Source organism: Mobula birostris, chromosome 1 (genome assembly GCF_030028105.1).
Source record: "Mobula birostris isolate sMobBir1 chromosome 1, sMobBir1.hap1, whole genome shotgun sequence".
NCBI lineage: Eukaryota > Metazoa > Chordata > Chondrichthyes > Myliobatiformes > Myliobatidae > Mobula > Mobula birostris.
The window spans coordinates 5,437,006-5,464,209 of NC_092370.1; the positions used below are offsets into that span (position 1 = coordinate 5,437,006).

Below are 27,204 nucleotides of genomic sequence, written 5' to 3' on the forward strand. Positions count from 1 at the left end.
CCTGTCTTCTCCTATCATTTTGGATCTCCCTCTCCCCCTCCCACTTTCAAATCTCTTACTAACTCTTCCTTCAGTTAGTCCTGACGAAGGGTCTCAGCCTGAAACATCAACTTTACCTCTTCCTATAGATGCTGCCTGGCCTGCTGCGTTCACCAGCAACTTTGATGTGTGTTGCTTGAATTTCCAGCATCTGCAGAATTCCTGTTGTTTCAGTTCTGCCTATATTTATTTAAGTGGCAGAAACATTTTCCCAGAGAGCGTGCACAGGAGATTTACCAGGATTCTGCCTGGACTGGAGGGCATGTCTAATGAAGAATGCTTGGGTGAGCCAGACCTTTTTGTACAAGGTTGAGTGGTGACTTACTAGGGGTGTACAACATGATAAGAGATATGGATAGAGAGGACAGCCAGAAATGCTTGCCCAGGGCTGAAATGGCTAATATGAAGGGGCATAATTTTAAGGTGTTTGGAGGAAAGTATGGTGGGGAGGGCAGGAAAGATGTGAGACGTTTGTTTTTATTATACACAGATTTAGTGTTGGGTGTGGAATGCCCTACAAGTGATAGCAGAGGCGATATACAATGGGTATTTGAGAGACTCTTAGAAGGCATATGGATGTTAGGAAAAACAGTGTTATGTAGGAGGGAAGGGGTTAGATTGATCTTAGAGTGGATTTAAAGGTCAGCATAACATTGTGGGCCGAAGGGCCTGTAATGTATTGTGTCCTATGTAGTACTCAATTAAATGCTGTGTTCTAACTGGGCAAAGCAAAAAAAATTTGAACCCATTTAAAACAAACGAGGGAAATGCATTCATGGCTAATTCAGTAACCCATCATTTAGATAACGGTGACCTCCTTCGGCTTCCGTTTGATGCTTTCCATTCGGTTGGGGGGTCTGACAGTAGTGGTTCTCTTGCTGCCCCCTTCTCCATTGAGAAGCCTGGTCTCTTTATTCCAGCTCTTTAGCAACTCTATTAGCTCCCTCTTCTCCAGTTCGGCTTGCTCCACTTCCTGACGATGCTTCCTTTCTTCGGCTACCAGTGTCCGCATATCCAACATCACACGAGACAACTGGCTCTGAAATTACAAGTGGCAGCCTGAAATTCAGCACTATAAATCACTTCACTCGATTAGTAAAATGTCAAAGAGAAACACCAGAGTGGGTTGGGGAAAGTTGTTAAGAAGGCATGTGGTGTATTGCTCTTCATTAGTCACGAGATTATTTATTTTGTGTGTGTGTGTGTGTGTGTGTGTGTGTGTGTGTGTGTGTATATAATTTGATAATAAATTTATTTTGAACTCTGAGGTTATATTACTGCTGTATAAAACTCTGAATGGACTACACTTGGAGTATTGTGTCACCTCATTATAGACAAGAAATGGACTCTTTAGAGAGGGTGCAGAGGAGATTTACCAGGATGCTGCCTGGATTAGAGAGCACGCTTTATGAGGATAGGCTGTGTGAGCTGGGGCTTTTCTTTTTGGAGCAAGGGAGGATGACAGGTGACTTGGTAGAAGTGTACAAGAAGGTAAGAGGCACAGATCGAGTGGACAGCCAGATACTTTTTCACAGGACAGAAATGGCTAATACAAGGGGGCATAGTGTTAAGGTGATTGAAGGAAAGTATAAGGGGGATGTCAGGGGTATGTTGTTTTTTTAAAATACAAAGTGGTAGGTGCGTAGAACACACTGTCGGTGGAATTGGGGCATTTAAGAAACTCTTGGGTAGGCATAGGAATGACAGAAAAATGGAGGGTTATGTAGGAAGGAAGGATTTGATTTATTTAAAAGTCGGTTAAAAAGTTTGCGCAATATTATGGGCTGAAGGACCTGTTCTGTGTTGTAATGTTCTATGTTCTACAACCAGTAGTAATGTTTTGTATTTTACTAAATATGTGTTTTGTGAAATGCCCTGCAGCCTTTTGAGGATATTGTCCATAAGCACATTAAAAGACCAATGCTGCTCACTTGTTATTAATTTTTCATACCACCTCGTGGCTACTTCCCGACCTAATTCACTGACACAAAGTTACTCTTATTCAAACCTAAATGTCATATATCCAAAACTTTTAAGTTGCAGAGTTATTTTGCTTTTGTGCTGAACTCATAGTTATCAAGTATATCACCTTTTGGAGCAAATAAAACTCAAAGCTGTTTTAGAGGTTAGGTTAAAGGAATCCTTAGGAGGCATGATAGAATTCACCCTGCAGTTTGAGATGGCTGTGGAGGCCAAGTCATTGAGTATATTTAAAGCAGAGGCTGGTAATATTTTGATTAGTTAAGTGTGTCAAAGATTACAGGGAGAAGGCAAGAGAATGGGTTTGAGAAGGATAATAAATCAGCCATGATGGAATGGTGGAGCAGACTCAAGGGGCCGAATAGCCTGATTCTGCTCCTATGTATTAGAAAATGTGCAAATAAATATTTGTTCAAAGTTTATTTTGGTTGAACACTACATATTGATATTACATATGGTAAATTCATCTAGCCTGCACTCCCAGTGACAATGGGTGCTCAGGATTCTTAACCAGAACTGTATTTGAGTATGGATTCACGTTAATCGAATTATAGTCTACTCCTGATGGGCAAAGGAAATGTCTCAAAGATAACATCAAAATCAGCTGGAAGGAATTCAGCATGACATGTAAAAACTGGGAAGACATTGCACTTAGTAGATGCACCCGGAGGAAATCTGTTCAAGAGGGAGCTGCTACAGGAGATCGACCTACTCTGGGCCACAGAGGGCGAGTAGCAGTTGTGAAAGGAGGAACTGAACAAGCAAAGGACCCAACCGCTAACCACAGGCACCACTTACTCTTATCCACCAGAGTACGTGGATCCCGGCTTAGCCTCTACAGCCACCTGAGAGCCCACCAGTAGAACAGGGGCCTCCAATCTTTTTAGGCACTGGTCCCCTACCACTAACCATGGACCGCAGGAGGGGAACTCCTGCCTTAGCACAACGTTGACTGCAGTGATTGCAATACAAATTACATTAGGACACTATGCCATGCATTTCCAAAGCATTTACAGTCACAGCTACATACCTACTTTCGTAAAATGTCTACGAGTAAGCATACTAACTTTAAGCTCCTCGATTTCATTTTGCAGGAAGCTCTCTTTCTGTACCATGTGTCTTCTTTGAGAATCTAAACGGGATTCCATTTCATGCTTTACTTCTTCAACTTTACAAATCATCTCAGACCTTCATGTAAAAAGGAATTAAGGAGAATACTTGAGGTTAGATGTATGTTACCAAAGATGCATCAAGCTTTGACTAGTTTCTGAAGCCATCGCTAAGGATGGTGGGTTAGAATCTACCTTTGTCCACAGCTCCAGTGTACACGTTTCGCAATGTCATTTCAAACCTCACTACCCAATTACAAGTTTAGATCCCCTTCCATTGCATCTCATCACCGACCAGTTGTAAAACCTGCACTTTTACCCATATCTTCAATTCCACCAGCAAAATGAAGTTCTTTCTGGTCAATTTCAGCATTGAAGGTTTTCACCTTACCCTTAAATCTTGACAAATCCCAGATGGTCAGTCATGTCAAATCCTTCTGACAGTCGCATTGACATAATAAAACATCCAAAAACTGTTTAAATCAAAGTATATTTATTATCGAAGTATGTATACAACACTGAGAGGAATGTCCACAGGGGTACTCTTCCTGCTGACAGCCACAAAAAAAGGAAACACCATGGAACCTGTTCAAAAACAAACACCCAAAGTGCAAAGAAACGAACAAACAACAGCAAAAAGTGAGTGAATGACACACAGAGTATCAAACTTCACACCACAGAGTCCTTGAAACAATCTTGTAACGCTCAGTGTAGTTCAGTTTGGAATTGTGTCCTCCACTGACTGCAGGCTGCAAAGCCAATCTGCCCTGATCAAAATCACACAAAATAGCAAAAAAAATTACCCAGAAACTAGAAGCATAGATGACATCAACTGCAGAGAAATTGTAAGCAATCAAGATGATAAGAGACATAGACTGAGCGAATAGCCAGCGAGCATGCCCCCCCCCACCTCAAGGCATGCTGTCTTCGGAGTTGGACTGCACCCGATGAATGGGAGCACGAGAAGAAGCAGCGATTTCATTTTGGACCACGTCTGAAGTTTTAAAAAGGCAGTGTTTTGTGGCAGAGTTTGGAGCCGAACGGCACCCAATCAGTGAACGGGACTTATTAGAAAGGGTGAATAAAAATAAGGCGGGGCAAGCAGAGTGGCAATTGTGTGAGTGAGCCAGTGTTGGAGTGGCTTTGGCTCATTAGGCTTGGGTGAGGTAAGTATCTGGTAAGTTTCTTCTTTATTCTTCATTCCTTGTCCATTAGGGCGCAGTTAGTGAAGTGAGAATAGCTCCAGGGACTGTGCTTTGCTGTGTGTGAGATGTGGAATTTAACCAATTTCCCTTGGGATCAATAAAGTATGACTATGACTAATTCTGGCAAATCCTCCAGCCTCCCTGATAACCACATCAGCACCAGTCTCACCGAGCTGCAGCTCCTCTGAGAACGTGTTAAGGAGCTGGAGCTGCAGCTTGATCACCTCTGGCTCATAAGGGAGACTGATGAAGTGATAGAAAGGAGCTCCAGGAAGGCAGTCACCCCTAGGCTGCAGGAGGCAGGTAACTGGATGACTGTCAGGAAGGGAAATAGGCAGCCAATGCAGGGTACCCCTGCGGCCATTGCTCTCAATAATAATTATACCACTTTGGATACACAGCAGGCCAGGCAGCGTCTATGGAAAAGAGTATATTCGATGTTTCGGGTGGAGACCCTTCAGCAGGACTGGAGAGAAGAAGATGAAGAGTCAGAGTTCGAAGGTGGGGGCAGGGGAAGAAGAAACACAAGGTTGTTAAGAGTAATTTTTGGGTTTAGGTCATTTACACTTAACAAATGGCTTTGGCCACCAGTCTTTTGTTTCTAAAAGCTGTGAATACCGGAATACCAGTCCATTTGTACCAATGCATTTCCTAAAAGCTGTGAATACCGGAATACCAGTTCGGATGCTGCTGGTGCCTGTGGGATGGATGTAAACCAGAAGGTGTGAGGTTTGCATGTAGTTTCAAAGACAGCATTATCTATACTTTGTAAATATGGATTGTCCTTCATGTTAAGCAGGTAAAATACCAAATAAATGTATTGTGGGTTCAGTTTGGAACAACGGATTCCTGAATATCAGTCCAGAAGCCGGTAGGATGGATGTAATCAGAAAATGTGAAGTTTTGTATGTAGCTTCAAAAGAAATCATCTATACTTTGTAAATATGGATTGCCGTTTGTGTTTAGCAAATAAATATCGAGTCCCACACTGGGCCAGCAGACCTTTCCACCGAAAGCCTCTCGATGCCTGCTGTACACTGTTTTGTCGAATAAAGAAGCTGCTTTGTATCTACCAGTAACTCTCTCCAGTGATTTCATCCACGCCACAACAAAGGTGATAGGTGAAACCGGGAAGGATGAAGTAAAGAGCTGGAAAATTGATAGGTGAAAGAGATACAGGGCTGCAGAAGTGGGAATCGGATAGGAGAGGACACAAGGCCATGGAAGAAAGAAAGGGGGAAGGAGCACCAGAGGGAGGGAGGTGATAGGCTGGTAAGCAGATAAGGTGAGAGGATGGTAGTTACCATATTACTTATCACCCTGTTACTTATCAAGTGAGGAGCATTTAATGGCTCTGAGCTTGTACTCACTGGAATTCTGAAGAATGAGGGGAGGATCTACTGAGTGTTGCAAGGCCTCAATAGAGTGGAAGTGGAATGCATGTGCTCAGTGAGTCTAAGACCAGAGGACTCAGCCTCAGCGTAGAGGGATGTCCAGTTAGAATGGAGATCAGGAATTTCTTCAGCCAGAGAGTGGAATTCTTCGCCACAGGCAGCTGTGGAAGCCACGTCATTGGGTATATTTAAGGCAGATATTGATAGATTCTTGAATAGTCAGGGCATGAGGGGATATGGAGAGAAGGCAGAAGATTGAGCTAAGAGGGAACTGGATCAGCCATGATGAAATGATGGAGCAGACTTGATGGGCCAAATGGGCTAATTCTGTTCCTATATCTTATGGGCTTCTCATTGCTGCCATCGGGAAGAAGGTACAGGAGAAGTAGGACTCACACCACCGGGTTCAGGAACCCCTCAACAATCAGGCTCTTGAACCAAAGGGGATAACTTCACTCAACTTCACTTGCCCCATCACTAAAATGTTCTCACAACCTATAGACTCTCTTTCAAGGACTCTTCGTCTCATGTTCTCGATATTTATTGCTCCTTTACTTATTATTTCTTTTGTATTAGCAGTTTTCTTTTGCAAACTGATTGTCCGCTCAGTTGGGTGCTGTCTTTCATTGATTCTATAATGGTTCTTGGATTTACTGAGTATGCCCACAAGAAAATGAATCTCAGGTTTGTGCATGGTGACATATATGTACTTTGAATTTTGTACTTTTTTTTATTTGCATCAATGATCAGCGCAGTCCAAGGGTTGTGCTGTGGGCAGCCTGTAAAGGTCACCGGGCTTCCGGTGCCAACACAGCATGCCCACAACTTATTAACCCTTACATGTGTTTGGGATGTGGGAGAAAAGCGGAGGACCTAGAGGAAACCTACGTGGTCATGGAGAGAATGTTTGAACTCCCTACAAACAGTGTTGGGAATTGAACCCTGATCACTGGTGCTGTAAAACGTTATGTTAACCACTATGCTACTGTGGTGACCATCTTTTAATCTTTAAATCCAACAGGATAAAATTGATGTTACTGCTAATTTATTAACTGCTGCTGGGGCAGCACCGTGGGGTAGCATTCAGTGCATGAGTGTTGCAAAGATCAGAGTTCAATTCCAGTCGCTGTCTATTCTCCCTGTGACTGCATGGGTTTCCCCGGATGCTCCGCTTTCTTCCACATTCCAAAGACTTGGGGTTAGTTAGCTATAGGCATGATATGTGGGCGCTGGAAGTGTGGCTACACTTTTTTAAAGATAAAGATCCTTGGACTACACTGACCTTTGACACACACTGTATTTCACTGTACATGTAACATATAAAGCTAATATTTAATCCCGTTTATCTTTAATAGCTATGAACTAGAAATCCAGTAAATGTTATCAGCCTAGAGTTCCTTATTGTACAGAATACACAGATACACCAAAGGGCTTTCAGCGTGAGAATAAAAATGGGAAAAGTTAACTGGTAGTTCTGATAGTGATAAAAATCCAATGAATACTAAGAATTTAGAATCAAAGTTCTTGATGTGCTAAAGATAATGACCAACAAGGTCAGGATTGTGCAGAGATCTGTTACATACCTTAGCAATTCCAGTTCCGTCCTCAGTTCCGCTATACAGTTGTGCTGAGCGTCATCTGCACTGAGTATGGCGTAACCACAACCATTAGAGCATTCCCGGCTTCGGCATTCACACACTGCCATGTGAGCTTCCAGACTGCGTCGTTCTACTTGAACAGTACAACCTTTGCAGGAAGGTGAATCAACAAATATCGGACAAATGTTAATAGGAATTATAAATATATCATAAAAGAACAATATTGGAACATGCAATCAGTACGGGGGGGGGGAGGGGAAGAGTAGCATTCAGGACCACAGCAATCTTCTTAAAACTTCTGAGATAGAGTTCAAATCTAATGTCTTAATAAAAGGATTAGCAACAATATCAAGCAACACACATAAAAGTTGCTGGTGAACGCAGCAGGCCAGGCAGCATCTCTAGGAAGAGGTGCTGCCTGGCCTGCTGCGTTCACCAGCAACTTTTATGTGTGTTGCTTGAACTTCCAGCATCTGTAGAATTCCTGTTGTTTGAGCAACAATATCATCTTATGTAACAGGTCTTCTTAATTTGAAAATACAGGGTAAAGGTAACTGAATGCAGTACCCTGTAACCATTTTCAAAAAGTGGCTAAGGTGATAACATTTTGCAATTCTGACACCTCAAAGTTCAAATTCAATTTATTATCGATGTATGCATATGTCACAATATACCACCCGGAGATTCATTTTCTTGCGGGCATTCACAGTAGAACAAAGAGAAACAATAGAATCAGTGAAAAACTACAAATAACCAATGTGCAAAAGAAGACAAACTGTGAAAATACAACTAAATAAATACATATATGATAAGTAACATTGAGAACATGAGTTGTAGAGTCCTTGAAAGTGAGTCTGTCAGCTGTGGAATCAGTTCAGTGTTGAGGTGAGAGAAGTTATCCACGCCAGTTCAGGAGCCTGATGATTGGAGAGTAATAACTGTTCCAGAACCTGGTGGTCTGGGACCCAGGTCTCCTGTAACTCCTTCCTGATGGCAGTATCGAGAAGACAGCATGACCTAGGTGCTTGTTTCCTTGATGATACAGTCACTTTAATTACCTTTTTCTGGCACACATTTACAGAAATGTTCAGTAGTATGGGCGCAAAGAAGAGCTAAACTAAGAAATGAAAGTCAAAGTTCCTCACCCATACCTCCAAGATACATGCTTGACCCAGTGCTGTACTCTCTCTACACACATGACTTTGTGGCTAGGCATAGCCCAAACATCATCTATAAGTTTGCCAATGACACAAATATTGTTAGCAGAACTTCAGATGGTGACGAGGTGGTGTACAAGAGTAAGACATATCAGCTGGTTGAGTGATGTTGCAACAACAATCTTGCACTCACTTAGCCAGAGGGTGGTGAATCTATGGAATTTATTGCCACGGGCAGCAGTGGAAGCCAAGTCATTGGGTGTATTTAAGGCAGAGATTGATAAGTATCTGAGTAGCCAGGGTATCAAAGGTTATGGTGAAAAGGCGGGGGAGTGGGACTAAATGGGAGAATGGATCAGCTCATGATAAAATGGCAGAGCAGACTCGATGGGCTGAATGGTCAACTTCTGCTCCTTTGTCTTATGGTCTCAACATCAGTGAGACCAAGGAATTGATTGTGGACTTCAGGAAGGGGCAGTTGAACCCATCAGTTCTCATTGAGGGATCAACAGTGGAAAGAGTAAGCAACTTCAAGTTCCTGGGTGTCAACATCTTTGAAGATCTATCCTGGGCCCAACATATTGACGCAATTATAAAGGCAGATGACAGTGGTTATATTTATTCAGAGTTTGAGGATACTTGGTATGACATCAAACAGAGTCAGAAATTTCTACAGTTGTACTGCGAGGAAAATTCTAACTGATTGCAACACTATCTGGTATGGAAGGGCAACTGCACAGTAATGGAAAAAGTTGCACAAGACTGTAATCATGGGCACTAGCCTCCCCAGCATCGAGAATATCTTCTAAAGCAGATGCCTCAAAAAGGTGGCATCTATCATTAAGGATCCCCATCACCAGGGCACTCAATGTTATCAAGATGGTGGTACAGGACCCTGGAGACACACACTCAACATTTCAGGAATAGCTTTTTCCACCTCTGCCATCAGATTCCTGAATGGGTAATGAACCAACAAACATTACCTCAGCATTTTTTCTACTCTCTTTTTTGAACTATATATTTAATTTTTTAAAAAAATTTCTTGTTACAATTTATAGTTTCGTGTATTGCAATGTACTTCTGCTGAAAAACAACAAATTTCATGATATAGGCCAGTGATATCAAACCAGATTCTAATAAAATCCAGTGACACTTACATACATGATCATGTATTGAAAAATATCAAGTATTAATGGTAGTATTTTGGGAATGGATTACTAAAAATAATTAAATATCATGGTTCAGTAAAATGCAAGTCATATTTGGAATTTCAAAATATTACATTAGGATCTATCCTGGGCCCAAATATTGAAGCAATTATGAAGAAGATACGTCAGTGGCTATATTTCATTAGGAGTTTTGGGAGATTTGGAACGTCACCAAAGACACTTGCAAATTTCTACAGATGTACAGTGGCGAGCATTCTAACTGGCTGCATCACCATCTGGTACGGAGGAGCCACTGCTGAGGATCGGAAAAAGCTGCAGAGGGTTGTAAACTTAGCCAGCTCCATCATGAGCACCAGTAACCTCAGCATCCACGGCATCTTCAAACGGCGATTCATCAAAAAGATGGCATCCATCATTTCAGACGCCCATCACCCAGAACATGCCCTCTTTCCACTGCTACCATCAGGGAGGAGATACAGGAGCCTGAAGGCACACACTTAATGATTCAGGAATCGTTTCTTCCCCTCTATTATCAGATTTCTGAACGTCCCAGGAACCTATGAACACTACCTCACTATTTTCCTTTCTTTTTGCACTACTTATTTTTTATATCTTTATTGCAATTCAGAATTTATTTTATTTAGAGATACAGTGTGGAACAGTCCCTTCTGGCCCAAGAAGCCCAGCAACCTGCCTATTTAACCCTAGGCCAATCACGAGACAATTTAGAAACATCGAAAACCTACAGCACAATACAGGCCCTTCGGCCCACAAAGCTGTGCTGAACATGTCCTTACCTGAGAAATTACCAAGGGTTACCCATAGCCCTCTATTTTTCTGAGCTCCATGTACCTATCCAGGAGTTTCTTAAAAGACCCTATCGTATCCGCCTCCACCACCGTTGCCAGCAGCTCATTTCACACACTCACCACTCTCTGTGTAAAAAACTTACCCTTGACATCGCCTCTGTACCTACTTCCAAGCAGCTTAAAACTGTGCCCTCTCGTGCGAGCCATTTCAGCCCTGGGGAAAAGCCTCTGACTATTCACACGATCAATGCCTCTCATCATCTTATACACCTCTGTCAGGTCACCTCTCATTCTCTATCGCTCCAAGGAAAAAAGGCCGAGTTCACTCAACCTATTCTCATAAGGCATGCTCCCCAATCCAGGCAACATCCTTGTAAATCTCCTCTGCACCCTTTCTATGGTTTCCGCATCCTTCCTGTAGTGTGGCAACCTGAACTGAGCACAGTACTCCAAGTGGGGTCTGACCAGGGTCCTAGATAGCTGCAACATTACCTCTTGGCTCCTAAACTCAGTCCCATGATTGATGAAGGACAATACACCATATGCTTCCTTAACCACAGAGTCAACCTGTGCAGCAGCCTTGAGTGTCCTATGGACTCAGACCCCAAGATCCCTCTGATCCTCCACACTGCCAAGAGTCTTACCATTAATACTACATTCTGTCATCATATTTCACCTACCAAAATGAACCACCTCACACTTATCTGGGTTGAACTCATCTGCCACTTCTCAGCCCATGTTTGCATCCTATCAATGTCCTGCTGCAACCTCTGACAGCACTCCACACTATCCACAACAGCTCCACCCTTTCATTTAGAATTTACAATGACCATTTCACCTGCTAAATGGTACACCTTTGGAATGTGGGAGGAAACCCACGTCACTGGAAGGACGTACGGACTCCTGACAGAGGTGTCCGAATTGAACTCCAACGCCCCTGAGCTGTAATAGCGTTGTGATACTGTTATACTTGTGTGGCGGGGTAGAGACACATCCCTACCAAAGGCAGTGTAAAGGCACCCCTTCCTTCTGCTATCCTGCATGTCACCCTTGGACAAGGTGTAGCTCCTGAACAGGGTCACATGAAGCCAGGGGAGCGGTGGTGGATGGTTGTATGAACAGCTGGTGCCTATCACAAGTCCTGACACCAAGCAATCTCTGAAGGGTGTTGATAATGGCTGGGGTCACTTGTCTTGCAAAGACACTGCTCAGAAGGAAATGACAAACCTCTTCTATAAAAAATTTGCCAAGAACAATCATGATCATAAAGACCAGGATCACCAATGTCATTTGACACGGCACATCATAATGATGAACAATGGCTGTACTACTGCTTCAATACAACAAATTACATGAAACATGTCAGTGATGATAAGAAATACCATTCTTCTCCACAAAGGCATTAAATGCACTTCCCATTACAGTTTTGTTTATGGAGGAACATTAAACTCTGGGAAACTCTACATTCTCTGTTACAAGTAGTGGATACAGCCCAATCCATTACCGGAAAAGCCCCTCCCACCATCTACAAGGAGCAGTGTCACAAGAGAGCAGTATCCATCAGCAAGGACCACCACCATCCAGGCCATACTCTCTTCTTGTGGCTACCAAGTACAAGGAGTCTTAGGTCCTGCACCACTAGGTTTAGGAACAGCTATTACACTTCAATCATCAGGGTCCTGAATTGGTGTGGATAACTTCACTCACCTTAACTGTGAAGTGATTCCACAATCAATAGCCTCACTCATAAAGACTCAACAATTCATGTTCTCAGTATGTATGTATGATTAGTGTTTTTGTATTTGCACAGTTTTGTACAATGGTTGCTTGTCAGTCTTTGTGTGTGGTTTTTCATTGATTCTGTTGTATTTCTTTGTTCTGTGAATGCCTGCAAGAAAATGAATCTCAAGGTAATTTATAGTGACATACTGTATACGTACTTACATAATAAATTTACTTTGAATAGTGACACTGGATCATTAAGGGCCAGGACGTAATCGGATATTACTTCAACATTCCACTTGTAGCTTTGCCTTTTCTCAGCACTATAGTGTCAGCCTTCTTTATATACTCTATTATTCAGCAGCCTTTGGAGGCATAATATCCTCAACTGGTTATAGGGAAAGGTTGAATAGGTTAGAAATTCATTCCCTGGAGTGTAGCAGAATGAGGGGAGATTTGAAAGACGTATATAGATAGTGGAAAAAGTCAGCTTGCATTTACCCTAAGGTTGGGTGGGACTGCAACCAGAAGTCAAGAGCCAAGGGCCAAGGGTGAAAGGTGGATTATTATTCAAGATCCCACCATCCAGCCAGCATCCTCTAACTTTCTACCATCAGGCAGGAGACTCCGATGCATAAAAACAAAAACGGTCAGGATGGGAAACAATTTCTTCCCCCAGGCCATTAGGCTTCTTAATTCCTTGCTGCATCATATTCGAAGTGTCACTGGTTCATCTGTTCTATATCTTACAGTATTTAATTTATACACTTTAGTTCATTATTTATGTGTGATTCATCTGTAGATTTTATACTTACTTTCATATGTTATTGTGTGTTACGTGTACTACTGTGTTTTACACCTTGGTTCAGAGAAACGTTCTCTCATTTCTATATACATGTATATTTGTGGTGTCCAAATGGTTTTTGTGATGTGTCTCATGCGGTAGTGTAGTGGGTAGTGCTTGTCGTTCTCACTTTCAGCTTCCACCGCTGGCCAGCAGTCTTGTGAAAAGGAGAGCTGAATGTGTCAGTCTCTCCCTGTCAGTACACAGCCTCTCAAAACAGCAAGCCTCATGTAGTGCCTCCTCGCTGGCGACACACGGAAACTGAACTCCTTTCGGACCCAGGCTGAACTACAGAGGATGGGGAAGAGGTCTAGCCCCTGTACATGCATCATGTAGGCCTTCCAGTGTGTGGACTCGCCCTGGTACTTGTGAACCAGATCCCCAGCTATGGGTAAATATCCCCACTGCCTTGTGAGCAGCCTTAGGAGAGACGAAAGCTATGGGAGTAAACCCACACCACAAATTTGGAACGGAGCCCCTCAGGCGGCTGGACGTCACTGAAGATCCTTCCGGCAGCTCCAGTAGCCAAGCTGGTGCCAAATGTATTACTCATAAGCTTTCCTTATGTTTATAGACAGACCAGATTGGCCAAAGGGCCTGTCCTGCTGTAGCACTCTATGAGTATGACTAGAGGCTGTCTGTTACCAAGCACAAAATCATTCAAATCACAGCACCAAAACACACAAAAAAATGTTTTTAATGAGAAAGAATTAACACTGCACTGTAAAAAAATTCATTGTTAAGTACATACATACCACATCCATAGCACATGTAAATGCCACCTAAAGGAAAATGGGTAGAGGGAGACTTCAAATACTTGTACAAAGAAATGGAAAGTGGAGCTTTACTTCAGTTGCCTAAATCTTTTGAAAACTGCACAGCACACAAGGGAGCACATTTATTATACTGTCACTACTATCATGCAGATTCAAGATTGTTTATTGTCATTTCCTGTATACAAATGTAAAGGAGAACAAAATAATTGTTACTCCAGATCAAACACAGCTCAAAAAAACCCCACTAAAAGATGAAAAACACAATAATAATTTTTAAAAATAATTAAAATACTTAAAATGATGTTAGGCACAGGAGTGTCTGTACATAAGGTGACTGACAGGAAATGATTTAATGGTGATTGGGGATGTGGAGGGGTGGGTGAGTGGGTGGAGGTGTTGAACAGCCTTACTGTTTGGGGAATGTAACTGTTTTTGTGTCTGGTGGTCCTGGTGTAGATGCTACGTAGCCTCCTCTCTGATGGGAGTGGGACAGACATGAGCAGGGTGGGTGGGATCCTTCATGATGTTACTAGCCCTCTTCTGGCACCTTTTTGTAGATACGTCTTTGATGGCAGGTAGGCTGGTGCGGATGATGTGTAGTGAGGCATGATGATATTGGAAATTAATCTAAGAAAAATAGAAATTCAAGAGATTCTGCAGATGCTGGAAATCCAGAGTAGCACAAAGAATACTGGAGGAACTTAGCAGGTCAGGCAGTAGCTATGGAAAGGAAGCAGTCAATGCTTTGGGCTGAGACCCTTCATCAGGATTCGTAATGAGATATAATGTGCTATCATAGTCAACATTTTTTTCACATTGTTTAGAACCATTCAGTTACTTAAAAGGAGCAAAAACCTTGCAGGGCAGTTGCAAGAGAGATAGGAGACAGAAGTACACTCAAAAAGTTGAGGGGAAAGGAAATACTTTCTAAGTCAAAGAATTTAGCAGTGGGTTCATTCACTCTCCCACACAGGTTTCCTGTCATTGCCAGATCGCCAGACAACCAATCATTCAATAAGCAAGTTTTTCTTACAAGTTCAACTAAAATGATGGCCAATGAAAGAAGCTCTGTGCAACACACACAAAATGCTGGAGGAACTCAGCAGGCCAGGCAGCATTTACGGAAAAGGGTAAACAGTTGATGTTTTTGGCGAGACCCTTCATTAGGACTAAGAGGGAAAGGGTAAGATGCCGGTAAATTTCTCCTTCGGGTGAAGAAAAATTATCCCCCTCCCTATTGTCCACTCTGACCTTTTACCACTTCTCACCTACCTATTATTTCCCCCTGGGCCCCCTTCCTCCTTCTCTTTCTCCTGTTGTCCACTCTCCCCTCCCATCAGATTCTTCCTTCTCCAGCCCTCGACCTTTCTCACCCACCTGGCTTCACCTATCACCTTCCAGTTAGTCTTCCATCCCACCCCCCCACCATCTAATTCAGGCATCTCCCCACTTCCTTCTCAGTCTTGATGAAGGGTCTTGGCCCGAAAAGTCAACTGTTTGCTCTTATCCATAGATGCTACCTGACCTATTGAGTTCCTCCAGCGTTTTGTGTGTTTTGCTCTGGATTTCCAGTATCTACAGACTTACTTGTGTTTGTAATTAATTAATTAATTAAAGGCAGTTCTAATAATGAAATCCTGGATTTGTATAATTTTGTTACCTTTCACTTACCAGCATTTAAGCAGGGAACCCGGCTGTATTCACACTCACTTTCATGTCTGTCAATCGCTTCTAAAGAACAGATTGTTTCACAGCCGTGTTGCTTATTTCTGCACCACATCTGTAGCCGATTCAAATCATTTCGCATATACCTATTGTCAAAGATTAAAAAGGAGAAAATAATTTCTATTTAGTCTTACAGGATATGTCCCAACATAACGATGTAGTTATAAAGAAGGCAAGACAGTGGCTATACTTTATTAGGAGTTTATTAGGAGAAGGCATGTCAACAAATACACTCAAAAACTTCTATAGTTGTACCATGGAGAGCATTCTGACAGGCTGCATCACTGTCTGGTATGGAGGGGCTACTGCACAGGACCGAAAGAAGCTGCAGAGGGTTGTAAATCTAGTCAGCTCCATCTTGGGTACTAGCCTACAAAGTACCCAGGACATCTTCAGGGAGTGGTGTCTCAGAAAGGCAGCGTCAAATATTAACGACCTCCAGCACCCAGAACATGCCCTTTTCTCACTGTTACCATCAGGTAGGAGGTACAGAAGCCTGAAGGCACACACTCAGTGATTCAGGAACAGCTTCTTCCCCTCTGCCATCCGATTCCTAAATGCACACTGAATCTTTGGATGCTACCTCACTTTAAAAAAAAATATACAGTATTTCTGTTTTTGCACATTTTTAAAAATCTATTCAATATACGTAATTGATTTACTTGTTTATTTATTATTATTTTTTATTTTATTTATTATTTTTCTCTCTGCTAGATTATGCATTAGAGTGCATGGGGTGTCTAGGGAGGGGTAGCACCTCTGGGGGGCTGCCTGCTGTGCCCTTTTTCAGGGCAACTCGTCCACCTTTGGTCCCCACCTGGCGCTCAGCTCTCACCTGTGGCTCCAAGTAGCTGTAGCACGCGCAGCGGCCACACCCCAGTAGTCTCGGCAGACGGGCCAAACCAGGTGAGGGTAGCCGACAGGTCTTTGACCCTCGGTGAGGTAAGGGATCTGCCTGTCCCAGCGTGTGAAGTCTGGCCCTGGCAGATGGAGCGGAGGAGACCAATCAATGGTCAAGAAGGCAGGCCAGCAGGCGTTGGTGGAGCGCTAAGAGCACGGCAAGGCACTGAGACGTCCTGGGCATCCGCTGCCGGAGCTGGTGATCTCACCCGGCAGTCGGCAAAGGCAAACCACTGCTGTAACCTGCCGAGCACATGATTTCCCAACATGTCAGAGCGGCGTGGAGGGAAACTGTCCGCCAAATGGAATTTCCAGAGGCGACATAAAGCGAGGTAATGCATTGCATTGAACTGCTGCTGCTAAGTTAACAAATTTCATGTCACATGCCGGTGATAATAAACCTGATTCTGATTTTTATTCAATAAAATTATTTTTATTAGAAAGCATCTCTGAAGATCTGTCTAGTGTCCGACATATTGATGGAACTACAAAGAAGGGAAGACAGTGGCTGTATTTCATTAGTAGTTTGAGGAGATTTGGTTTGTCTCCAAAGACACTTGCAAATTTTCTACAGATGTACAATGAAGATTAGATTAGATTAAATTATGAGGACACGCAGTCCTCTTTTATTGTCATTTAGTAATGCATGCATTAAGAAATGACGTTCCTCCAGAATGATATCGCAGAAACACAAGACAAACCAAGACTAACAAAAAAAACTGACAAAAACCACATAATTATAACATATAGTTACAACAGTGCAAAACAGTACTGTAATTTGATAAAGAACAGACCATAGGCACGGTAAAAAAAAAGTCTCAAAGTCTCTCGGAAGTCCCATCATCTCACGCAGATGGTAGAAGGGAGAAACTCTCCCTGCCATGAGCTTCCAGCGCCGCAAATTTGCCGATGCAGCATCCTGGAAACACCCGACCACAGCCGACTCTTGAGTCCGTCCGAAAACTTCGAGTCTCCGACCAGCCCTCTGACACCGAGCACCATCTCTGCCAAGCGCTTCGATCCCTGCCCCGGCAACAGGCAATAGGCAAAGCTGAGGATTTGGGGCCTTCCCCTCCGGAGATTCTCGATCGCACAGTAGCAGCGGCAGCGAGGCAGGCATTTCAGAAGTTTCTCCAGATGTCGTATTTGTTAAATAGCATTCTAACTGGCCACATCATCGTCTGGTATGGAGGGGTGGTAGCACAGGATCGGAAAAAGCTGCAGCCAGTTCATATACTTTCCACCACAAATCTATAGAAGCTTGTTGAAGTTCTACATGTCATGTCAAATCTTCACAAGCTCCTAAGGAAGAAGAAGTGCTGCTGTGCTTTCTTCATTATCGCCCTTACGTGCTGGGCCCAGGACAGCTCCTCTGAAATGATAACTCAGAGGAATCTAAAGTTGCCGAACCGCTCCACCTCTGATCCTCCAGTTCCCTTCTCCTGAAATCAATAATCATCTCCCTGGTCTTGCTGATATTGAGTAAGAACTTGTTGTTGTGGAACCACCCAGCCAGATTTTCAATCTCTCTCCTATGTGCTGATTCATCACCACCTTTGATTCAGCCTACAGCAGTGGTGTTATCAGCAAATTTAGATATGGCATTGGAGCTGTGCTCAGCCTCACAGTCAGAAGTATAGAGGATAAGCATGCAGCGTTTTGGTGCACCAAAATAACCCTGCTGAAGCAAGAGGTTATTTATTTATTTAGAGATACAGCATGGAACAGGCGTTTGGGGCTGCACACTTGATTAGCACAGGTCTTCAGTACTCAGTCAGGTACACAGTCTGGGCCAGGTGCCTTCTGTGGGCTCACCCTCCTGAAGGATCCTCTCACATTGGCCTCAGATGGGAATCACAAGGTCAGCACGGGCTGTGGGAGTTGACAAGCTGTATTCTGTGTTTCATGACTGAGAAATTAAAAGTACTGAGTTTAATACAATTATAGATAACTAGATATAATAAAAAGATTGTTTCTGGAGTGGGTTAAGGTCAGCACAACATCAACACTAAGCGGTTTTTGTGGTGTAAATCTAATAGTGCACATCGGCCAGGTAACACCATTCCTACTTTAAAGTATGGTAGAGGTAGCATCATGCTACGGGGATGCTTTTGAGCTGCAGGGTCTGGAAATCTGGACAGGATTGATAGGAAGATGAACGCTGCTAAATTCAGAGAGATCCTGGATTAAAAACCTGCTTGCCTCTGCCAGAAAGCTTAAACTAAGGAGCAAGTTCATCTTTCAGCAGGACAAGAACCCAAAGCACACTTCCAGAAGTGTTCAAATAGTCCTTTGATTTGGCACAAACCATACAATTAAATCCTTTCTCCTTGCAACAGTGCCTCCAGAGCAAAACAGAGCTCTAAAATTAAGAACTGAGTAAAATGTAAGGTTTTTTGTAATTGTATTATATATTTTATTCCAGTGCTAAGTTTCTCAACATTGCAACCCAAACGATTCCAAAAACTGGTTTTTAAGCTTATGAAAAACTAGTATTAATAAGAAAATGTGTTTGTGTTCAATATCAGTGACTCTGTCGTTGATTGCTGGCGAGTAGTAAGACATTTGAGAACTGTTTTGCTCTCTGCGGTTTCAAGCATTCAGACTTGGAGATGCCAGAAACCCATGTGATGCAACGGAAGTGAAAATGCAAGAATTTCACTACTTCAGCAAGTTAGGAACTACGAAAAATTTGAAGGCATCAACAATCATCTTGAGCGTTACAGTGAAAACATAGATTTGGAGAATGCAATTATCGAACACATTGTATGGAGACAGTTTATCTATACTAGGTATTGGTGCTGATTTTGTTCATTTGCAGTCAATCAAAAGAACATGGCAGTGTACACTGGATGAATTCCTCCATCAATAACTACTTGGAACCAATACACAGTTTTATGGCACTGTAGTAGTATTAGCAGTGTTTTAATTTGTTCTTTATTTCATTTAAATATATAATTCACCACTCACTTAGATAGTAGTTTGTCTTTTTTTTAAAATACCTTTTTAACTATTTTCATAAAACTTTGGCTAACTGAGGTAGCCACTTAATTGGGCCAAAATATACTGGTGCTGATTTGTCCCAATTAACTGAAATCCATTGTATTATCAATAGCAGTTTGGAAAATTACCTGAATAGTGGTCGAAGCATGGATGTGTCCAGGGTCTGCCGATCTTCAGGGCAGTTGTGGTTCTGTATGAGCCACCCATGAATACATGACGTACAGAAGGCGTGCTCACATGGAGCTTGTAATGGATTCTCCAACACGTCTCGGCAAATGCAACACAAAAGACCTTCGTTTACATAGCCGATAAATCGTTCAATATCATATCCCATTCTATCACAGAAAACATAAATTAAATGTTAAAATCATAAGACCATAAGACACAGGAGCAGAATTAGGTCATCCGACCCATCGAGTCTTCTCCGCCATTCAATCTTGGCTGATCCTTTTTTTCTCTCCTCCTCAACCCCAGTTCCCGGCCTTCTCCCTGTAGCCTCTGATGCCATGTCCAATCAAGAACCTATCAACCTCTGCCTTAAATACACCCAACGACCTGGCCTCTACAGCTGCACATGGCAACAAATTCCACAAATTCCCCACCTGTTGGCGAAAGATAAATAAGTGTAACACCCTGGGAAAGGTTTCACTGCTAATGTAATTGTCTTTCGGTTGAAGCAGTGTTTGAGTTATAGTTAGAAATAATGGGTGCTTTGGAATGTGAGCCGTCCAATGAGGGAAGTATGCTTTCGTGCTGTGTGCCCAAGACCGAGGTGATCTAGGGCTTTTGTTCGGCAAGAGATGGAGAGAGAAAACGCCAGAAAGGAGAGGCCGTAGACACCAGCAAGGAGGGGACTTCGAGTGGGGCCGGGAGTCGACGAAGCCCGGGGAAATCGATGGAGGATCAGCAAAAGGGAAACCGTGAGCTCCAACTTGTGCATATTAGACTGTTTCATTAAAATGGGCCCTTTTCTTTTTGTTTTTCTTTACTAACCCTTTAGTCAAATTAAGAATTACAAAGCTAAATCGTTTAATTACATATGGTGTACTGTTTGTTATTTCATGGTACTGATTTGTAGCAGGGAACAGATCACACAGTATCCCACATAAACAGGAGGTTTTGCAAATCAATTTCATACATTTGCCGGGGCCAGAGATTGTCTTCCCCAGAATTACACAGCTCACAGAACCGGAGGGTTACAAAAGCAATTTACATTTTTAAAAAAATATCACTGAATAAAAGAGAAGGATGGAACTTACATCAGAGGGATATGGGAACAGAGGTCCATACTGCCTTGAAAGTGGCATCACAGGTAGATAGGGTCATAAAGAAAGCTTTTGGCACATTGGCCTTCATAGAGTATTTCTATATTGAGTACAGCAATGGGAATGTTATGTTGAAATTGTGTAAGAAGTTGCAGAGGCCTAATTTTGGGTATTGTGTGCTATTTTGGTCCCCTACCTACAGAAAAGATGTTAATATTGAAAGAGTACAGAGAAAATTTACAAGGAATGGACAACCTAAGTTATAGGGAAAGGTTGAACAAGTTAATACTTTATTCCCTAGAGCACAGAAGAACGAGGGGAGATTTGATAGAGGTATACAAAATTATGAGGAGTATATAGTGGAAGAAGCCTACTTGCATTTACCCTAACGTTGAGCAAGACTAGAACTAGAGATCATAGGTCAAGGGTGAAAGAGGAAACGTCTAAGGGGAACAGGAGGGGATCTTCTTCACTCTCAGGGTGGTGAGAGTGTGGAACAAGCTGCCAGTGGATGGTAGATGCAGGTTTGATTTCAGTATTTGAGAGAAATTTGGATAGGTACATAGATGGGAGGGGTATGGAAGACTATGGTCTGAATGCAGGTTGATGAGACTACACAGATTAATAGTTCAGCATGGACTAGATGGGCCAAAGGGCCTGTTTCTGTCCTGTAGTGTTCTGACTCTAAAACCATAGAATTTTGTTCTAAATAATACATTTAATTTACTCATTAAAAATTATCCAAAATATCCAACATTCAGCCAGAAAAATATCCACAATTTTGCAGACTTCATAAACGTAAAGCAGCAAGTAGATTCCTTATTAGAATATAAAATAAAAATTATTCCATAAGACCTTAAGGCATAGCAGTAGAATTTGCCATGGAAAGGGGAAATTGTGCCTACCCTGTGCACACTCTTAACTCACATCTCTTATTCATAATCTGCAGTGTTTAACCAAGATTATTTTTATTTCCTGGGTTGGTTTGGGAGAAGATGAGATAATTTAATGCATGAACAGGTTTGCAGTGACTTAAAAATTGTATACTTTGGAAGAATTTCACCCAGACATCAACATTTCTCATTACAGACCTGGGTCTGAGGACCTGCTGAGCAAGTCTAAGGCCCAATTTCTTTAAGTCTGAGTCCCGCTGGAGACTGGTGACCGAAGACAGCCTGTCCCTGGGTTAGAGGAGTGTGTGTGTGTGTAGAATCTTGTTGTGTTGTTCTGCTGAACACTGTGGGCATGTTATGTTGGTGCCGGAATGTGAGGCACCACTTGTGGGCTACCCTCAGCACATCTCTGGGAGTGTTGGTTGTTAATGCAATGACACACGTGATAAATAAATAAATAAATAAATCTGAATCTAATATTACTCATGACTATATTTTCAAAACTGGTATCACCTATTTAATGCACTTGATTACATTGCTGCCAGAGTTAGAACAATTTCACATTTAATGTGATTGCCAGACATTCAGAAGGATCAAGAATAATGAAAAATTAAACAACTAAATGTTACCTATTTAAATAATTCATAACACTACAATAAAGCTTACTTACCTAGATCTTTCACAACTATTCCTCACCAATGAAATTGACAGAGTTGCTATTCCCACTTTGTATCAGTTCTGTGAACAAGGCTGCAAGATACAACATGCAATTCTTTTTGTGACTCTCTTTCTCCTTTACAACTGTGATATACCGTACATAGAACTTAACAGCACAGTACAGACCCTTTGGCCCACAATGTTGTAGCAACCTTCAAACTTACTACAAGATCTGTGCTTACAACAAGTATCCGTGCTGTACTTCTTTATGCCTATCAATCTTACCCTTCTCTTCTCCACAGCCCTCCAATTTCTATCATCCATGTGTCTATCTAAGGAGTTTCTTAAATGCCCCTAATGCATCTTCCTCTACCACCATCCCCTACCGGTATTCCACGCTCTCATCATGTAAAATACTTACCTCTGATGGCACCCCCTATACTTTCCATCAATTACTTTAAAATTATGCTCCCTCATGTTAACCACTTCTGCCCTGGAAAAAAACCTGAGGCTATCTACTGGTACGTATATTACAACTCCTGTTGTTTTCCCTTGTACTACCTCAGTGCACTGTTGTAATGAATTAAACTGTACAAACAGTAGCAAGACTGGATTTTCACTGCACCCTTGGTACATGTGACAAAAATAAACCAATTTATTACAACAATACCAACACTTTAACAACGAAGAGTTCTTAGCAGTTTACTACAATTTCTGCCCTTACACTGTTCTTCATCTCATGTTCTCGATATTTACTGCTTATTCAGTATTACTTTGTTTTCTTTCTTCTTGTACAGTTTGTTGCTTTTGCACATTGTTGTTTGTCCCTTTTGTGTATGTTTTTTCACTGATTCCATTGTGTTTCTTTGTAGTTAATGTGACTGCCCGTAAGAAAGTTCTGCTCCCGTGTCTTACGTCATTTGGCCCATCGAGCCTGCTCCATCATGGCTGATTATTATCCCTCTCAACCCCTTTCTCCTGCCTTCTCCCCATAACATTTGATAATAGATTTACACATTTCTTATTAAGATTACTAGCAGGGTTTTACTTATCCAACAACCTCCCGGAGTGAAAAGACTGTCTTAAACTTTCCCTCCCATCTACTTCCTGCATGAATCTACAACCAGACACAGCCTTATCCCATCAACTCTCAAACTGAAAGGACACCTTCTACATTCCTACCTCTCTCCATGATCTCTTCTCTTTATTCTCCCCTAACCTAGAAATCAGCCCATCACCTTCACCTTCCTCCCTCTGGTACTCTGTCTCCTTTCCCTTATTCCTGGACTATCAGGACATCTCCTCTTTCCATTACTACCATTAAAGTGATGGTACAGAAGCCTGAAGCCTGCAGGGGTCGATGTTTCTTTTTATGTTGACTTGGATGGCTTTGTGGCCAAGTTTACAAATGGTATGAAGACCAGTTGAGAGACAGGTAGTGTTGAGGAAGCAAAGGGTCTACACAAGGATTTGGAGTATAGGCAAAGAAGTGGCAGATGGATTACAGTGTTGGGAGGCATACAGTCATGTACTTTGATAGAAGGAATAAAAGCACAGAATAGACTATTTTCTAAATGAGGAGAAAATACAAAAATCTGAGGTGTAAAGAGACTTGGGAGTCCTCATGCAGGATTCCTTAAAGGTTAACCAGCAGGTTGAGTCTGTGGTGAGGAAGGCAAAAGCGATGTTAGCATTTATTTCAAGAGGACTTGAATATAAAAACAAAGATGTAATACTGAGGCGTTATAGCACTGGTGTAATGTAACACTGATACAACACAAATAAAATGCTGGATATTGTGTATGTTGCTTGGATTTCTAGCACCTGCAGATTTTCTCTTGTCTGTAACAGTTGCAAACTCTACCATCTCCACCACGGGCACTAGGCTCCCCAGCACCAAGGACACCTTCAAAAGGCAGCATCCATCAAGCAACACACATCAAAGTTGCTGGTGAACGCAGCAGGCCAGGCAGCATCTGTAGGAAGAGGTGCAGTCGACGTTTCAGGCCGAGACCCTTCGTCAGGACTAACTGAAGGAAGAGTTAGTAAGAGATTTGAAAGTGGGAGGGGGAGGGGGAGATCCAAAATGATAGGAGAAGACAGGAGGGGGAGGGATGGAGCCAAGAGCTGGACAGGTGATTGGCAAAGGGGATACGAGAGGATCATGGGACAGGAGGCCCAGGGAGAAAGATGGGGGGGGGGGGAGCCCAGAGGATGGGCAAGGGGTATAGTCAGAGGGACAGAGAGAGAAAAAGAATGTGTGTATATAAATAAATAAATAACGGATGGGTTATGAGTGGGAGGCGGGGCATTAGTGGAAGTTTGAGAAGTCAATGTTCATGCCATCAGGTGTGTTGCTTGAAATTCCAGCATCTGCAGATTTCTTCGTGTATCCATTATTAAGGGTGCTCAAAGTCCTTTTCTCTTTGTTGCCATGAAGGTGGTGGTAGAAGAGCCTAAAGACCCACACCCAATGTTTCAGGAACAGCTTCTTCCCCGCCATCAGATTTCTGAACTCTCAATGAACCCTTGAACACCATTTCCCCATTTTTTTTTTTACTCTTTTTGCACTACTTACTGATATTAATGTTTTATATATATTTCTTATTTTATAGTTTTTTATTATGTATTGCAATATACTGTTGCCCAAAACAACAAATTTCACAAAACATGTCAATGACATTAAATCTGATTCCGTATAAAAAGTATGCAAGGCAAGTTTTTCACTGTAACTCAGTACAAGTGACAATACCAAGAAATCTATCACCAAACACAGGCTTTGGAGTCAACAGTCACCAATAAACCCAACAAGGTATTCAGAAGTAATTACCAGAACTATCAATAACACATCATTACTTAGTGTTCAGTAGTTAACTACGGGAGCTAAACGTGCAGAGAATAAAAAGGCTGTGGTAGACAGAATTGAATGGATTTTTAAGCAGCAGGAGTCTTTAACCCTTTGGTACATTCTCAATCATCCAGTATAGCCACAGCAAATCAATATCTACAAGCTAGGGGTTCATATATAACATGTATAACCAACTCCCTCAGCATTACCTATCACTGACCAGCCAGCCCTCTCCCAAGTCAAAATCCCACACTCGTTGCCCCTTACATGACACAACTCCCCCACTCGTTACTGTTCACACACACCCTCACACCAGACGCAACCTCCCACATTACCCCTCACACCAGACACAACCCATTACCCCTTGTACACCTCCTGCCCACCAGACACAAACCCCCCACTCATTACCCCTCACACACCCCCGCCTACCAGACAAAACCCCCCCACACACCCCCTGCCTACCAAAAACCCACCACACGTTACCCCTCAAACACCCCCTCACACCAGACACAAACCACAATTTACCCCTCACATCAGACACAAACCCCAAGTTACCCTTCACACACCCCCTGCCCAACAAACACAAATTCCCCACTCGTTTCCCCTCGCACAGCCCCTGCCCATCAGAAACAATCACCCCCACTCATTGTCCCACACACCAGACATAAATGCCCCATTTGTTACCTCTCCACACACCCTCACACCAGACATAACCCTCCACAGCACCCAACCATGTCTCCCCTCGTTAGCCCTCCACCCTCACCCGCCTCACACCCCATCAGCCCTCGCTAGTCCCCCCTTCACCAGCCCCACAACCCGTCACCCCTCACAAGTCCCCCCACCCACCTCATCACCCCCCCTGCCAGTTCCCCTCACCCACCCACACCCGTCACCCCTCGCCAGTACCCCACCCTCACCCGCCACACAGCCCGTCACCCATCACCAGTCCCCCCCACACACCTCATCACCCCTGCTGGTTCCAATCATCAGTCCCCCTACCCTAAAACGCCCCACACCCGGTCACCCCTCGCCAGTCCCCCCAAACTAAAACGCCCAACGCCCAGTTCCCCCACCCTAAAACGTCCCACACCCGGTCACCCCTCGCTAGTACCCCACCCTCACCCACCACACAGCCCGTCACTCCTCGGCAGTCCCCCCACCCTAAAATGCCCCACGTCTGGTCACCCATCGCCAGTCCCCCCACCCTAAAACGCCCCACACCCGGTCACCCCTCGCCAGTCCCCCCAAACTAAAACGCCCCACCCCCAGTCACCCATCGCCAGTCCCCCCACCCTAAAACGCCCCACCCCCAGTCACCCATCGCCAGTCCCCCCACCCTAAAACGCCCCACACCCGGTCACCTCTCGCCAGTCCCCCCACCCTAAAACGCCCCACACCCGGTCACCTTTCGCCAGTCCCCCCACCCCCAGTCACCCATCGCCAGTCCCCCCACCCTAAAACGCCCCACACCCGGTCACCCCTCGCCAGTCCCCCCACCCTAAAACGCCCCACACCCGGTCACCTCTCGCCAGTCCCCCCACCCTAAAACGCCCCACACCCGGTCACCTCTCGCCAGTCCCCCCACCCTAAAACGCCCCACACCCGGTCACCTCTCGCCAGTCCCCCCACCCTAAAACGCCCCACACCCGGTCACCTTTCGCCAGTCCCCCCACCCCCAGTCACCCATCGCCAGTCCCCCCACCCTAAAACGCCCCACACCCGGTCACCCCTCGCCAGTCCCCCCAAACTAAAACGCCAAACAGCTCGTCACCCCTCGCCAGTCCCCCCACCCTAAAACGCCCCACACCCGGTCACCTCTCGCCAGTCCCCCCACCCTAAAACGCCCCACACCCGGTCACCTCTCGCCAGTCCCCCCACCCTAAAACGCCCCACACCCGGTCACCTCTCGCCAGTCCCCCCACCCTAAAACGCCCCACACCCGGTCACCTTTCGCCAGTCCCCCCACCCCCAGTCACCCATCGCCAGTCCCCCCACCCTAAAACGCCCCACACCCGGTCACCCATCGCCGCCCCTCTTACAATTCTGCCCGTTTCCAGTCAATGCCGCAAAACGTCGCAAATGCATGCCGGATGAACTTTACGGCGATTAGC

General features: G+C 43.7%; 1 protein-coding gene across 1 annotated transcript; it reads right to left on the reverse strand.

Annotated features, from left to right (window-relative positions):
- Positions 1–27,203, reverse strand: rnf41l (ring finger protein 41, like). Its single transcript, XM_072251866.1, has 7 exons — positions 27,133–27,203; positions 22,259–22,338; positions 19,559–19,765; positions 15,474–15,613; positions 7,311–7,473; positions 3,087–3,207; positions 1–1,078 (listed from the first exon to the last, which is right to left on the reverse strand). The coding sequence occupies exons 3-7, from the start codon at positions 19,762–19,764 to the stop codon at positions 839–841; spliced, it is 870 nt and encodes a 289-aa protein (XP_072107967.1). The 5' UTR covers position 19,765; positions 22,259–22,338; positions 27,133–27,203; the 3' UTR covers positions 1–838.
- Position 27,204: the final 1 nt, after the last annotated feature.

Coding starts and splice junctions, on each gene's coding strand:
- rnf41l (XM_072251866.1), bottom strand. CDS start 19,764: ATGGGATATGATATTGAACGATTTATCGGCTATGTAAACGAAGGTCTT. Junction 7,474..15,473: donor GGTTCCCTGCTTAAATGCTG/GTAAGTGAAAGG, acceptor CTTCCTGCAAAG/GTTGTACTGTTCAAGTAGAA. Junction 3,208..7,310: donor ACGGAACTGGAATTGCTAAG/GTATGTAACAGA, acceptor TTTTACATGAAG/GTCTGAGATGATTTGTAAAG.